The sequence below is a fragment of the Rhamphochromis sp. 'chilingali' genome, assembly GCF_963969265.1.
Source record: "Rhamphochromis sp. 'chilingali' genome assembly, chromosome: 21".
NCBI classification, from domain to species: Eukaryota; Metazoa; Chordata; class Actinopteri; order Cichliformes; family Cichlidae; genus Rhamphochromis; species Rhamphochromis sp. 'chilingali'.
In genome coordinates this window covers 23,606,622-23,623,404 of record NC_137949.1, presented here as the reverse complement: position 1 = coordinate 23,623,404, position 16,783 = coordinate 23,606,622, and the positions used below count along the sequence as shown (strand labels likewise).

General features: G+C 41.7%; 2 protein-coding genes across 2 annotated transcripts; one reads left to right on the top strand and one right to left on the bottom strand.

Moving 5' to 3' along the window:
• Positions 1–3,027: 3,027 nt before the first annotated feature.
• col10a1a (collagen, type X, alpha 1a) lies at positions 3,028–6,751 on the top strand (the record flags this gene model as incomplete). Its single annotated transcript, XM_080870273.1, has 2 exons — positions 3,028–3,130; positions 4,911–6,751. The coding sequence occupies 2 exons, from the start codon at positions 3,028–3,030 to the stop codon at positions 6,749–6,751; spliced, it is 1,944 nt and encodes a 647-aa protein (XP_080726399.1).
• Positions 6,752–11,069: 4,318 nt separating this feature from the next.
• Positions 11,070–13,354, bottom strand: marcksb (myristoylated alanine-rich protein kinase C substrate b). Its single transcript, XM_080870742.1, has 2 exons — positions 12,992–13,354; positions 11,070–11,948 (listed from the first exon to the last, which is right to left on the bottom strand). Exons 1-2 carry the CDS (start codon positions 13,085–13,087, stop codon positions 11,388–11,390), a joined length of 657 nt encoding a protein of 218 aa, XP_080726868.1. The 5' UTR covers positions 13,088–13,354; the 3' UTR covers positions 11,070–11,387.
• Positions 13,355–16,783: the final 3,429 nt, after the last annotated feature.

Genomic DNA, 16,783 nt, shown 5'->3' with positions numbered 1-16,783 from the left:
ATAGAGCTCTGCCATGTACTTTTCACTGCCTTCAATTCAGCTGCTAGAAGGCACAAGGACACTGCGTCCTTCTCGAATAAGTGCAGTGGCGTGTTAAGAAAAGCAAAAAAAATATATGCTGCAAGGTTATAAACAACATCAAAATTGCACTGTCAATTCAAGTCTTCCTCAAGCCAAAATGAGCTCTGGTTCCAAAGCGCAGCATGAGCCTTCCTGTCGCTTCACATGCAAATGCATGATGGGAGTTTTTTTTCATGCATAAAGAGATGAATCATTGTTTTCAGAACAACAGACTAAAAACAGAGAGCCTCTTTCGCATTGGCTTTGCCTTGTTTGAAAAAACATAAACTGAAATGATCTGAACCTAAACATACAAAATCCTAACTCCACCCTCCTTTGCTCTGTTCTTTCATCTAAATCTGACTAAAGCCGGAAAGCCTCGGCCTCCTCCTAGGGCACAAGCATAAAGAGATTTTAAAATAATAGAGCATAACTTAAAAAAAAATACATAGAACAAAACTGGTGGCACACTGATGTGGCGTTGGTGTGGCATTCACCAGTAATTTCATCAAAATAGAAACCTTCTGCTGTATATTTGCAGGAGAAACCTGATTTTCCAAAGCTGATGAAGCAAGACTAAACATGCACATTCAAAAGGAAAACTTCCAGTAGTGATAACTGGCTTAAGTGCTCTGCTCCTTCCAACTGAGACACACTTCAAGTAAATGCAATGTAACTTCTCTCTATCATTTTACTGCCTCTGGTAGTCAGTCTACACCTTTGCCGCGAGCTATCACTCCCAACTCTTTCATGAGCAAAATTTCAAATATTTGAAAATGAAGATCGCAAATTATATTACGTTTTATTTGACAGCAAGAGTGAACTTAAACAATACTTGCCAAACGTGATTAAGTGATATGAGCCGGGTGAAGGTAGCACTTTGGAAAATTGCAGATAATTTGGTCTAATTTACTAAAAAGGGGGTTCCAACAACCCATGTTGTAGAATCTTTAATTATATATGTGGTGGAAGATGCCAGTCACGGTCACATGTAGTATAGACGCCTTATGTAGAAACATTTTGAAGCCCTCAATCACGCAGTTCATCATCATTTCTGCAAATATACACATGTTGTCAGCAGTATGTATATACATTATAAGAACACAGGAAGAACATGTGCCATAACTGGCTGCGCCATTCACCAAGGAGATTTTGGGATGGGCCATGGACTACCCTACACATCGTTTATGGCTACTTGTGTGTTTGAGAACATGTGATTATTTGGGTGTATGCATTTCCTATGTGGCTGGGGTGAAACTGAGAAATTACAGTTGGAACATCTCAAAGTAAGCAACACAAGGTGGAGGGTGAGGGCGAGGGAGGATAATACTGGAGGACAGGAGTGAGGAAATACAACATTTTGACAGGAACTAGCTTTTATTGTAGGGATAGGACTGAAACCTCTGATGATGCACTGAGGCGGCCAAAAATAACAAGTGACCACAGGAGCATGGCCCCTTCTCTACAGCAGCGGTACCTCACTCCAGGGATAGGTGCTGTACCTCAGTAAAACCTGCCCTCTGGTGTTTAAACAGGAGTAGTGAACTCTAGTGTAGCAAACACTGCTACACTAGAGTGCATTTACAAGACTGCACAGAAACAAGCCCAAATGCCTTTCCCAGTGGCTCTTTATATAGATTTATTAGCTGTTTTGAGGGTGAAACACATACAAAAATATCCAAGTTAAGAAAAAGTGTTCATCTTGAAATAGAGGCTGAAATGAAATCTACTTTGTCCTCTATTAGTCACATAACAAGCTGACCAAATAATAATACCCAGGAAATGTACTGAACTAAATATACGAATCTCTTAAATGACGCCTTCACATCAGTGAAAAAAATATTTTTAGTTCATTTCAGTCAAACTCCACAAAAGCTACTGTACCTTTCATGAAGGCAAGCTTTCCCCACCACTTCCCTTGTTTATGTTATCATGCAGGCATAGAGGTGTCCAGACAGACGGCACAGGTAAAGACAAGTTTCACCAGTCGGCTGGACAAGATGTAAATTTGGAGATGAGACATATAGTGCACTATACATCCTCAAAGCACGCTTTGTGAAGCTATACAGGTGCCGTTACAGACCTACAGTAGCTGTCTGTTTTGACTACCTTAAGATATTTTCATATTTAGAAAGAGGAATTTTAACATAAACATGTCCAGAGCAGATTTTTAAATGCCTCCTGTAAAATGCCATATGCATGTAACCAAGATGAAAATGAAAGGTGTCCTTGTTGCTCTCGTTGAGATTGTTTTTGTCCATTGCAAAAGTATACTTTTTTATTGTTTTATAGTTCAGGAGAAGACAGAAATAAGTGATAATCATGTGTCTGGATATTCAAGACATGGAGGAACCCTGATGTAACATGCCCGCTTTGGGCAGATCTTTCTGCTAATTACAGCCTAGCTGGAGGAGGGAGGTACTTGAGTGGTGGGGGCTTTTTTTTTTTTTTTTAATGATGCGCAGGGTAGATATGGTATAAATACCCACATCATTGTACTGGAGGGCAGCATATCCTCAGTTGTGCTCCTACCCTAAGGATATACAGCAGCACCGGGAGCTCACTGGTGCTGAGGAGTTTGGTTCTTCTCGTTGGATGCTGGTATGTGAAATTTCCTCTCTATCTCTAGGGGAGTGCTGTCAACATCTAGGCTTTGTGTGGGCCTTCAGTCATTCCTGTGACTGGTTGGAGAAAAATAGAGCAACTTCTGCTGCCTTTTACCTTCATTTGTAATACATGAGCCTGAAGTGTGGAAATAGAAAATTGTGCTTTCTGTTCTTATTTGTTGTCTAGTATTGTTTCTGTAAGAAAGATTAAAGCATGTTCTTGTACCAGAAAAGTTTTCAGGCTCTCTAAAATTCACACTAATACAAACACTAAAGCTTGATGGCACTTTTTATACCTTGAAAACAGATGTACTGACTTTCTTCTTCTTCTCCTCCTCCATTGCAGGTTTGACCTTGCAAGATGGACATACGTGTAGCGACCATCCTCCTCCTTGTGGTGGCCTCTGCAGCAGCCCACGGAAAGGGTTACGTAGTGAGGAAGGTGATGCCTGTGAAGAGCCATGGTAAGAATACGCATCATTTCGCCCTGTGTTCAATCAGTTTGTGAGCTTCACGAACAGCCTATCAACTTTATGGGAGATCTTCTTCCATAAAGTTGGTCTTATTTGAGCAACACTGTATGGCAGGATTTCCTTACCTTCAGTGAGGGGGATAGCTATTTTGACCAATAGAGGTACCGTAAGCAGCCTGACAGATGATAGGCACAGCTGCACTTTACTTTGAAAGCTGAACTCCACCTTGCTCTGGGCCAGTGTTGCTCTCTGATTGGCTACAACAGGTTGCATGCCTCTCCAATGAGGCCGGAAATTGCAGGTTATTTGCACGAAGCAGAGCTTGCAGGTTTTTGTTTTCCTCTAAATCACCAGATTAAATCTCCCTCTGTAGTTTTTGTAGCATTTCCTGTATATTTGTATCCTTATATTCACCCAAAGCGCTAGCTCCGTAGTGCAGTGGTTTAAACATTCCCCAAACAAGCAAAAGATCCCTGGAGGAGATAAAAAAAATCCTGTTTAGAAGGGAATCGAACAGGCGGAGCTTTTCTCTGTGGCGACCCCTTATGACTAAGTGAGCCGAGTTATTCACATTAGCAACAGTTTTATTACTTTATTTTATTCTATTTTGCGCACGTTTCACAGGAAGGCACTTTAATTCTGTTTACAATCTGGCAGAGTTATTCGCTCTATTTGTTAAGCAAGCGATTTATTTAATTGTTAACATGAGTTACGTTTGATTTTCTTTTCTTTTTATTATTTTGCCAAACACAAAAAGAGAGGTTGTGTGTTTCCCAAACGCAGTGCAAAATGTGAAGTGTCGCTTTTGTGTCATCAGCTCATTGCTGTTTCTATTTGAGAAAGTAGCTGTTATGGGGTTATTTTTAGTTTCACACTGACAATTAAAGTCCAGTCACCCAGCAGTGTGGTTTGTTTGGGTGCGCCTGTTTAACGCAAAAGTAGAAACATCTGTTTGGCTTTATCCAAACTAAATCAGAATAAGCCAAGGAGTGAGCCTTTTACACTCAAACCCATGTGACCACATTAAGGCAGCAAATAAAAAAGAGCTCCCTCTTATTTTGCTTGAGTAGCTCCTAAACAAATCATAAGGCTCTCATTAAAATCTGAAACCTGTACTTTGTATTAAAAATAGTCATTCAGCAGGTTACATGCAGCCATATTTCTTTACGTTATGCTTTTTCTGTATTAAAATTAATTATTAGAATAATACTAAACATGCATCTGTTTATAAGGGGTTGCTTCAAAATAAAATATGCATGTAACATCTTATAATATCTGTACATCAATAGGTGAGTTGTATGTGGGCGTATCTCACAAGTTAGACCATTGCTTCATTAGAGTTAAACATGCCCCGCCTTCTGGATCAATTAGTCGATCATGTTTCAGCCATTTTAAAAAATGAAGAACATTATGTAGAGAGGTTTTCTTAAAAGCTAAAATTCAGCTCATATTTGATTGCTGAAAGTCATATTGCTTGTGAACGCTGCAAAACTGATGCACACTCAAACACACTAAGCACTGAGAGCTGGCCAGAACATCCATGACCCAGCACTTGTCCCTTGAATGGGATGCAGTCAGAGTTACTGAACATCCTAAACAGACCCTAATTTGAAATAAGTGGTTGAATTTTATGCACAGACTTAAGGTATCCTGAACATACACACAGAGATTTCTTTCACTTTGTTACTTTGTGTCCATTTTTGTTTTTTGTTTTTGTTTTTTTGTTGTTTGCTAATGGAACTAATGATGGTTTCTCTTTAACTCTTCACAGTGGTGTCAGTGGCAGGTGAGCCTGGTCCTCCAGGTGAGCCAGGCCCCGAGGGACCTTCTGGCCCTCCTGGCCCACCAGGTGAAAATGGTGTAGGCTATGCTGGACCTCAAGGACCTCCCGGACCCCCTGGATCTCCTGGCCGCTCCATTGCTGGTAAACCTGGATCTCCAGGTGGTCCTGGCAAACCTGGCAGGCCTGGAGACTCTGGTGAGAAGGGAGATACTGGAGCCACTGGCCCTCAAGGACCTAGGGGAGTCTCTGGATCACCAGGAAGCCCTGGACCTGCTGGCCTCTCTGCTACTGGCAAGCCTGGACCATCAGGTCTTCCTGGAGCAATGGGACCTAGAGGAGAGCCTGGTCTGAAAGGACATCCAGGTATCCCTGGACTGCCAGGTTCTAAGGGTGATAGAGGGGTGGGAGCACCTGGACCTCAGGGTGAGACAGGACCTGAAGGGCCTATGGGTCCACCTGGAGCTACAGGTTCATCTGGAGTTGGAAAGCCAGGAAAACCAGGTTCCCCAGGTGAGCCAGGAAAATCAGGTAGCCCAGGTAGCGATGGTGCCCCTGGTCCCATGGGACCTCAGGGACCTAAAGGACACACCGGTGCCCCAGGTGTTGGTATTCCAGGTAAACCAGGTGAGAATGGTGCCCCCGGTCTGCCTGGTCCAAGTGGCCCTAAAGGCAACCAGGGACCTACTGGATCCACTGGTGCCCCTGGAGTGCCTGGATATGGAAAGCCAGGTGCAAATGGAGAGAAAGGAGAAAGGGGAGCTACAGGTAGCACTGGTGCTACAGGCCCAAAGGGTGAGCAAGGTCCAACTGGATATACTGGTGCTACTGGTGCAACTGGCCCAACTGGTCCTACTGGACCTCAGGGTGAAAGAGGTTTCACAGGTGCACCTGGTGCTGTTGGCCCTAAAGGTGACACAGGAGCAACTGGTTCTCAGGGACCTAAGGGAAACAAGGGAGATCAGGGAGCACAGGGTTTCCAAGGTAAGCAGGGTTACCCAGGACCAGCTGGTCCTGCTGGGGCCAGAGGGGAAACTGGACCCACAGGTGAAAAAGGAAATGGAGGTGCCCCAGGTACCCCAGGAGCCCCAGGTATCCCAGGCCCTGCTGGACCCAAAGGTCATCCTGGTCGCCCAGGTGAGCAAGGTCCCTCTGGATCAGATGGTGCACCAGGTTCAAGAGGACCTACTGGGCCTCAAGGTCCCGCTGGTGCTCCAGGCCTCAAGGGACACCCAGGTCTCCCTGGTGCCCCTGGCCCCGCTGGTTTGGCTGCTAAGGGTCTCACTGGACCTGAGGGTCCTCCTGGTCAACCTGGTGAGCCCGGCTCTGATGGAGAACCTGGCCCAGCTGGCCCTCCTGGTCCCCCTGGCCCTCCAGGTGAGGTTGTATTTGAGAAGGGCAAGGGCATGGGTGTGAGCGAGATTATGGTGAAGTCCCCCATGTCTGCTTTCACTGCAGCTCTGACCACCCCCTACCCTCCTGCTGGCAGCCCCATTAAATTTGACCACATAGTGTATAATGCTGAGAATCACTATGACCCTGAGTCAGGCATTTTCACTTGCCAGGTTCCTGGAGTGTACTTCTTCTCTTATAGCATCCATGTCAATGGAGCTCATGCCCTGGTGGCTCTGTACAAGAATGGCCAGCCTGTTATGTTCACTTATGATGAGTACAACAAGGGTTTCCTTGACCAGATGTCTGGTAGTGCTGTCCTCTTGCTCGATGAGCAGGATACAGTTTACGTCCAGATCCCTGACGATGAGGCCAATGGCGTCTTTGCTGCAGAGAATGTCCACTGCTCTTTCTCTGGGTTCCTCATCGCTTCAACGTGATACGTTGATTCAGTAGTTTCCGAAAGCCAACCAACTAAATTTGCCATTTCTCAAACTAAACTCCCTGTTCGTTTTTCCTCAACCTAACAGACAGGCAGTTCACCATTTTTGAGAAATAGTTGCATCTCGACTTGAAAACTACAAGAAATAGGTGCTTAGAAGAAGGAAAACTAATTTATGAACACAGGTGATCAGGGGTGGGGTAAGCAATCCACAATGTTACCAGTGAGATTTTAATGGAGACAGCATGTGAAATTGAGATGTTAAACTGTGTTATGTCCTGACTTTTTCTTTTCCATTCTGTTCCTTTTACTGACTTCAACTGGTGACTCTTAATTTAGTGTTTGTCTGCTTTTGTTTGTTTTTATACAACCTTGTTTTTTTTTTCTTTCAGTTTTTTTGTTTGGGTTACCAATAATCTTATTAAAAGTACCCTAATACTTTTTTCTGTGCAACCTGTTGTACTAAATGTGACTTGAATATATTGTGAAATGGTAATGGTCAAATTGACCGTTATGACGAAATAAGTCACCAAAATGCTGTCATGGAAACACAAACTGTTTTAACAGCAACATCGTTGTATCCCTGGACATACATTGTGTCATGTAAACCATAATGACCAAAATAAATGATGTCTTAATGAATGTTCTGTATCAGAAGTTTTTTTTTTATTTAGCAGCTCATTTAATTTGAAAACTAAAAAAGAACTCAGTTAGAGGCACATAAAACAACACAAAAACTGCTTAAGAAGACACACAGTCATAAGAGTCAACTCACTTTGAGTATTTTGTGAGCACTGGTTGAGTTCTGTAAAAAAATAAAACCCTAATCCAATTTAGTTTTCCTGCAGATTCATAAATTAAAACAAGAAATCAAGTTATAATTGTGATCTGTGACAGGTTCAACACAAGATTAAGTTATTGTGAAAAAATACAAAAGTAATTTAATATAAATATTATTAATACTAAAGTTACCTAAGATGAAGCATCTTAAGTCAGCAACATGCATTCATCTACTTAATGGAAGCTTATTCCAGCTGACTACCACAGAAAGGCGGGGCGTACCATGGACAGGTATGCCCACAGAGACACAGGGATAAGATGAACAATCCACAGCGAGGCTCTAATCACCCAGCAGGTTCAAACCAAGCACTGGACTACCATGCCATTATTTGTTAGTAACAAGACGTTTTAATTTTAAGCACTCATATGGGTTTTGTAAGCAAAATTTTGGCTGACAAATGTGAAGTGGAAGTATCAGGTACTATAAAATGGATCTTCCTACCAACATTACTGTTGGACTTACTGTCCTCAGTGTAATGTAACTTATATAATTATATATAATGTACATAATGATGTATTTCTATTCATTTGTGGTCATTTTGTTAAATGTATCACCATAAATTGGTATCCTGTGCACAGTATTAACTACATGCAGCACTGTGCAAAAGCCGCCCCTCATTTCTCTATATTTTGCTGAGAAAATGGGAAATAGGTGCAGCAGACATGTGCAAACATACATGGATATACAGTTTATAAGGGGAAAACAGAGTTTGAACATTTCTAACAAGCTTAAAAGTCAATATATGGTATGACCACCTTTATTCTTCAACACAGTCTTAACTCTTAGGCAATAATAGTAATTATTATTATGTAAGACCAACCATTGCTAATTTAGTCTACCCTTGAAGTTGAGATTCTCTCACAAATTTGCCATTGATCATATCAATTTAACCAGCTTGTAGTCAGTATATGTGTTTAAAAAGTGCTTAAAATTCACACATACTTCAGTGCAGTACATGGTCCTAAACAGAGGCTAAAATAGATTAAATAAAAAATCTCTCTCCACATGATGGCTACCAGTTGCCTGCTTGGCAGCCAAAGTTTACAAAGGCTACTCTACCATGCAAGCCTCAATATGAGAGTGCTGAATATAGTTTGGGTGTGGAATGAGGGACAGGGATGGTCCTTTGGCAGGGAGGCAGCTGTTTGATCTCGCTTGGGGGAAAGAGCGTGACAGTGGTTAGGTGAGGGGCCCAAGGGAAAGAAAAGAGAGGAAGCTGGCTGAAGTAAACTGCTGGGGATTGCCATCTGAGGGTACTTCCATTTGGAGATGGCCTGTGGTTGTTGCAATGAGGTGGGACAGCGCAGATGGAGAGCTGCCTCTGGCTGACTCCACAAGCCGCACTCTAAAATTATCTGCTGAGACTACGAAGAATAATTTACTTTGATATATTTTTGTTAGTAGGTTCACCTTGTATGTCTATCTATACAGTTGTGCATCTGTTTGGAAAGAAAGAAGCAACGCAAAGAGGAACCAGATGTTCTTGAGTAGGATGCAGAGAGATGTGTGTATGGCAGCATGTGAGGAACACTGGGTGTTACAAGAAGCAGCACGTCTCTCAACAACCTGACCAAAATGGACAAGCAGTTTAAGAAGCAGAAATAGAAGTATTATGTGTAAAACACACTCTTTTTGCGGTGGCCAGAGCTACGGTGTCCAAGGTTAGAGTGGGTGCAAAGGAAATAGAGGGTTTGAAATGTGCACGGGTAGAGCTGTGTGCTGCCAAAAAAAACACCCTGCAGGAGTGTTTTGCTTTCTCCTCCACTCTTAAAAACATTCTGGTGTTTATGGGGTTTCATGGAAGGAATCTCGCACAGGCATCAATTCAGTCTATGCTGTTTGCGAAAGACACTAAACCTCCAGACGTCGTAAAAATGTTTGTTTCAAACACTATCATTTATGGTCCAAAACCAGAAACTGAGTTCGGATGCAACGCCACTGACCCTGAATCATGTGGCACAATTATGTTGTGTAGTTCCTTCATTGGTAAATCACTAAAAATACTATTGGGCAGCAATCATATCTCACTTTAGGTTCACTCCAGATTAAGTTTGTTTTAGGGAAAGAAATGTGCCTGTCTTAAACGCAACAAGGTCCTCAAAGGCCAACTTCACCAGCTAATTTATCATTACTTTTGCTCTAATTTAGTAAATGAGGTGACTATTTAAATAAGTGACCGTCGCCTCTTCATTACAAGGACTGCAGTTTTCTTCTAACATCTTGGAGTATTACCTCAAAGACTTTTGTCAAATTTAGTTTATGTTGATGTTGTGTAATGTATGGTCGGAAGGGTAAGATGGCACTGGCAAAAGGTCAGCAGCCTTAACCTAATTTCCTTCGGGTCAACCTTCAGGATCAATAAAGTTTTATTGAACTGAGTTGAATTGAAAATCATTCCCCTCAAGGCTTCTAAAAGTAGGATAGGGGGCAGATCTAGACCCCTCTCCTGAGGAACTAGCTTACAGTTTGGATTTAGCAGACAAATACTTAGAATCCTAAATACAACTCATTGCATTAACAAAAAAGAAAAAAAAAAAAAAAAAAAAAAGCCTTCTGTATGTGTGAAATCTTTCAGTGCACCACACGATGGTGCTGTGAAACAAAGAATCTGTATATCTGTGGCTACAGCAGCCGACCTCAGCTCTGAATACCAGTCTAAACTCTCCCACTCCCTCTCCAGATTTATGATGGGTATTATAAAAGGGCAGCAGTGGTGTTTTTATGCTTTTTAAACATAAATAAAGGAGCTCAAGAGTGCCAATCCACATTTTGTTGCTTTATTCTTCAGCAGTACTCACATATAATAAACTGAACACCTTAATACCAGTTTGCAGATATTGTTACATTTCATGTTGAATAAGGTGAGTTTCATATACAAAACAAAAAGAGAAAAAAAACAAAAAAAAAACCCCAATGCTGTTTAAAGACAGTACCCCCAACCACAGATTTATGTGCTTTCTTGTGTAGATTTTTAGGTATTGTAGGCATTGTAGTCATCACAGCTTGATGCGAAACTTGCTTAAAACATCTCCCAATTTTATTCAATCTTACAAATGGTGAAAAAACAAGAAAACTTCATTTACAATGGGTAATCTGTTAAAAACTTCAGTCATTTAGGTACATCTCAGTCATAAAACCAGTAATATCAAAGTCTATACAACGTGCATTACTACAGAGTTTGGAAACAGTGGAATCTAATGGAAAGTGATGAGCACCTACTGTTTTAACAGTTGACTAAATCTAGTTCATTCAGGAATGGTTTGTGTTCACAGGAGTGTTGAGCTTCAAGAGTTGTAAACAACTGTGCACTGCAATGACAACATTTAAGACTTGGACTTTCCCTTTAAATACCACAATGTGTCAGATCTTGCAGACACAGCTTTAGCTGCTACATCCAATTGCCCAGCACCAAACACTTTTGATTAAATATGTGTCAAATTCAGCAACGTGTTGACAGTCACGGTTTCATGTAGAAAAAAAAAAAAAAAAAAAAAAAAAATAGGGGGAAAAAAAAAAGTAAAAAATTCCCACTCACATTTGCACTCTCACACTCACCCATATCACAAATGCAAGCACCAATAAGCAGTGAGGAAGCAGCACACTCTCCATTACACCTCCTGTCCATCACTGCCAGGGACATTGCAGTTATGGATGAGATGGTTGCAGAGTAGTAAACAAACACTAAAGCAAAAAAAAACAAAAACAAAAAAAATCCCTGGTTTTAGACAAAGTCCTCGCATTCCTTCAGATGGGCTACATTGTCTCCTTCATTCTGTTGTCTGGTTCAGCAGGATTACTCGGCGGCAGCAGCGGCTTCTGGACTGGCTGCCGTTTCTGGCTCAGTAGGTGAAGCTTCAGCTGGCTTTTCCTCTCCTGCGGTTTCCTCTGCCTTCCCCTCCTCGGCCTTTGGCTCCTCAGCTGCAGCTTCCTTGGCTTCCTCGCCGGCCTCATCTGGCTTGGCCTCTTCAGTAGGTGCCTCAGATGTCGCCTTCTCCCCTTCGGCTGGTTCTGCTGCTGCTCCCGCACCGTCCTCTGTCGCCTCTTCGGACTCTTTCTTGGTCTTCTTGAAAGAGAAGCCACTGAGCTTGAAGGACGGTTTCTTGAAAGAGAAACGCTTTTTCTTCTGCTTGCCATCCTCGCTAGTAGACGGAGTGCCTTCCTCAGGTTTGGCAGAAGCTTCTCCATTTGTGGCGGCAGGCTCCTTCTCTCCACTGGCTTCGGCACCCTCTACCTTTTCACCTTCTTCTTTTGGTGCCTCCTCAGTAGGAGTGCTTCCATTGGCCTGCACTTCGGCTTTGTTGACTTCCTCTGTAGCAGGAGAGGTATCCCCATTGGTCTTGGCATGGCCATTTTCCTGGAAGAAAACAGAATAAAAATGAAATTACTGAACATGCACTTATTTAAGTTCATTAGGTCAAACACACTCATAAGTGTGTGCAGGGCTATCCCCTGCAAAGCCTGGTGTCCTGTGATATTTAATTATACTCACAGACTAGCAGTAACCAATAAGAAAAAGCTCCTTAAACTGCAACAACATCTGTTACCAGGAGAGTGACGACAGATCTGTGGCTTACAGCAGTAGGCTAGTTGCTTAGACGGTAGTACAACCGGGATCCACGAGGTGGCGTTCAGATTGAAGCCAGTGGAAACAACATAGGAATTCGCACCCCCCCCCCCCCCCCATCATCTCATCCCTTCCTTTAAATGCCCCGTGTAGTCCACCAATGTGCACCATTTTTAAAATTTTCATGCACTTAGCTCATCCTACTCTTTTCTGCTTTTTATAGTTTGCGGATTCTGCGGCCCGTGTCTGCAACAAAAAGAAGAAAGAAAAAAAAAAACCGTGGCTCATTTCGTCAATCTGGCAACAAAGGCGTGGTACCGTTTTTTAAAATGGCCATGCCACATTGAGAGCGGCCACAAACCCCTGCTGCACACATTTCAACCAAATGAATAAGCACAGGCGCAATGTTTAGACACAGGAGCCGCAGAACAGCTGCGATTATTTTACAAACAATTTAAAAAGAAAACGATTTTTAAATAATTCTGCGATCATCACTCACTGGAATAGTTGTGCAGCAACATTCAGGCATTTTTTTTGTAGGATGAATTAAAAAAAATACATTTGTGTATCAATTTAAATGATTTCACTTAAAAGTTTTAATATATAGTTTAAATGCGTTAGAGAAAATAACCTGAAACTGTGCATTTGCCGGTGAAAAACGTGCAGGCCTACATGTGGCCACTTTCCCTGAAAGCCGGTGAGCGTGGAGATGCGCTACAGGGAACATTGAGCACACCATTGACGCAACACATTGCTAAATTGAGGCAAAATTCCGCGTGCGCAATTAAGATCTGAATCATTCTTTTCAACAACAAAAAAGCCCACAAAACTACCTGTCCGTTCGTTTTTGCTGCAACGGCTGCACCTTCTGCTGGCTGTTCCACGGCGGCTTCCTCTTTTCCAGCGGTTTTGGAGATTTGTGCTCCCATGCTTTTGTTCCAACAAAGGGACCCAACCGATGAAATGAATGAACAAAGACCGCAAGCTTCCTCCCCAGAAAAATCAAGTCAAAAGCCGACTCCCCCTTCTGCAACCGAGGAATCAGCACGGAATCACGATGACCACAAAGGGACGTGCGAGCGCTTGCACAAGGAAAAAGTAGCTAAGGTGCGAAAGACGCGAATTCTTTCGATTTTTTTTCCCCGAACGGAGTTCCCTAATGGAGAAATTGGCCCCGCCGCAAATGAGATGCGGAGTACAACGCCCAAGTCCGCTGATGAATGGGCAATGGGGCTATGACGACAAAGCCATCCGGTCTCCACCAATCAAAAGTCCGAAATCCCAAAGAGTGGGGAGGTCATGGAGTGGGGGGAGGGGGGGCACGGACAATAGGAGAGACACAACAACATGGCTTACAACTTGTTTTTTCTTTTCTTTTCTTTTCCCAGAAACTTGATGTTCCATGTTTTGGTTTATATTGAGCATAAGGTTTAGATTAGACATATCTGATGATTCTCCCCTGGAAAAGTGCAAAATATTTGCTTGCACATAAACATGGCCACTGATTTGCACTGAAAAACGTCTGTTCTCTGTACCGGTAAATATTTTGTTTTGTCTAATTTCTAAGTGCATGATAACGGCGATTGTGTGCAACACAGCAATCATGTATATTTTTTACATATGTGTAATATTTTATAGAAAACACGGCTTACACTTTAGCCTAATTTGGCTGCAACAAAGAGCCCTAAAACTGTTCATCACAGCTTGTAAATGAATGCAAGCCCTCCAAACAACAGTATGTTCTGAAGGCTGGGTTGACTAAGCATCACTCAGCTGGTCTCACCTTATGTCATCATGGCACCCTACTGACATACGCCCCACTCAGTAAACAGACATCCCCTGTTACTATAAGACCATGTGCCCAAAACTTCTCTTATCCCTCTTCTTGCATAATAGTGTCTTGTCTGCTCCTTGCAGCGGGAGCATCCCAGTGACCCAGATATAATGAGAGTTTATGGCTCTCTGCTGCTGTCTGCTCCAGCAGCCTGCAGTGCTCTAACTCCACCAGCAGCCACAAGTCTCCTCTCTCTGCTAGAGCTGCATGACCCACATCTCCATGGTTACTGTTAGTCCAAAATGGCTGCAAGGAAGAGGCAGTGCATTTGCTGAATAGGGCTTTAGAGATGGTGACTCTGGGAGGTGGAGAAGCAGGGTGAGAGTGGAGTGAAGACAGCCCGGCAAAGCACTCAGCAGTTTGTGGATTAGGGTGCCTTCTTTAACCCACCCTCAGCAGCCTAACTAGGCCACACTCATTGTTGTTATATTTTGATTAAATGCAAAGCTGTAGCATAATTATGATGAGCTGCCATAAATATGATAACATGGGGAGAAAGCATAAAGATGTTTGTTTAACTTTCATTCTTTTTAACAGGCCACATTTTTAAGTCAGCATCTACATTTATCAGTATCACAGTTTATTGTGATCATTTGTTTGCTTTTGTCAAATTCATAGAGTAGTTACACTATCCTAGTTAAATAAAAATAAATACAAAATATAGAGTTTTAGTATAAAAGCACTTATTTCTTTTTATTGTTAATAGCCATGCTAAAACCCAAGGGAGTATACAGCTCACATACAGAACCATGAAGCATTTTAAGCTCATTTCCAGTAACAACTATTGCTATCCTGAGTTTTTTTTTTTTATTGAATATTTCTGGTCAGACACATATAACAGACAAAATGTGAGTTTCTTCATATCCTATTAAAGCTGAAGAGCTGAACCAATTAGCCAGCTGCCACAAAATATGGATGAAATTTGAAGTCTGTATAATTACGGCGAGCTGTTCTTTTGTTTTTTCTTTATTTTCTTAATTTTATTGTCTTTTATTTTTATTCATTTGGCAGTGGCAGGTTTGGTTTTTAGCTCCTGTCTTTATGTCAGAGTGTATATGAGCAAGTCATTATTTGTGACTACTGTGAATAAAAATGTTATCATTTTTTATAGATAGCTGATAAATACTAACAGCTGAAAAACTGAATGAATGTTAAGTGAATGGAGGAAATTTATGAAATTTATTTATGAAAATATCCAAATCATTTGTCATTAGTAAGAGTGACATGAGGGTGCTTATACATTGCTTACCTGGGCAAACGATGGTAACAGGATGAGGAGAAGGCAAGCAAATGGAGGCAGTTTTGTGCTCCTGCCAATGTTGTACTGGGAAATCCTGCGATCTGACTTTCATGTGGACGTTGCTTTGACATGTACTGCCCACCTTCTCTTCACAGCAGCAGCATTTCTTGATAGCAGTGCACCCACACAGTGGTTTGAAGGCTATGGAAAAGAGTTCAAAGTGTTGATTTGGCCTCCAAAATCCCCAGAAGTCCAGTCTGTAGTCAAGTTCACAGACCACAGGACAACTTCAGAGCTCTTGTGGATTCTGTACCTCAGCGGGTCAGGGCTTGAAAGCACAAGGGGACTTACACAGATGATTGATGGATGCACACTGAAACACTCTTACTTTAGTGCAGTACGCATGGAAACAAAAGTACTGTAACTTTATTGGACTTCCCTTCAAGTGCAATATTCAGTGTAACATTGTCACTGTGATCATTTTAAAACCTTTTATAGAAGTCATGTGATTGATTTAGACTATAGGTGTCAAACATAGGACCTGTTGGCCAGACCTGCCTTGGCAAAGGGCTGAACAGCACTTGTACTTAAAGAAAAGGGAGCATGGTGTATGTGTAGATAAAATTATTTAGGGGAATCGTTTTTCTGTTATCATCCACTTGGATTGTACAGATTGGATTGTATTTGGACAAGGAACTAAAAGGAATTTCACACATCTTGATTAGATTGTATATAAGGGTAAAACTTACGGCAGAGGTAGCCTGAAGATAGCCTGAAGTTTCACAACCCAGTGGATGAATATCTGATTTCCCAAAAAGCTCATTCTGTTCATCTGGACATACAGTTGTTTGTATGTGTGTGTTTTGGATGAATAAGTGTTTTAATCTGTCTTTTGTCTAGACCTAATTTCCATTTTTAGGTAGCGTACAGAATGTTTTTTCTTTCTGTTAAAAGGGAGTTTTCCTTCCCACTCTCGCCAAGTGCTTCCTCATAGAGTGTTGGGACTGAATGGGTTAACAAGTCTGAAACTGAAGGAATGCAAAGTAAATGGAGGTTAGAGGTCAGCATTGGGATTCATTACTAAAGCATAAGTGGTCAATTCTGAATGACTACTGTCTTCATTGCATGTTTAATTTTCACAAAACATTCCCAATCAATGCTGAAATTTTGCTGGTGTGTCATTATCGCAACAGAAGAGAAACACATTTTCATGTGTGTACTGTATACTCTCTGTCTGATATTCATCAAAATAATAATAAAAAAATATCAACAATTATTTAAAATATTTTTAAGTCTTTCAAACAAAAAACTCATGCAAACTATATATAATTGTATTTATATAATATAATTGCACTGATCCCTTTAATTATTTCAATAAATAAAAACGCTACAGATGTGTTGAATTTCATTTTGCATCATATCTGTGCATCTGTGTTTTACTCGCACTAAAAGGCGAAAGAAGCTACTAAATAGAGCTCTACGTTACTTGAACAAAAACAGAGAATTTGCCAACCTTGCCCCGTTTTTCAGTCATACTCCAAAGAGGAGGAG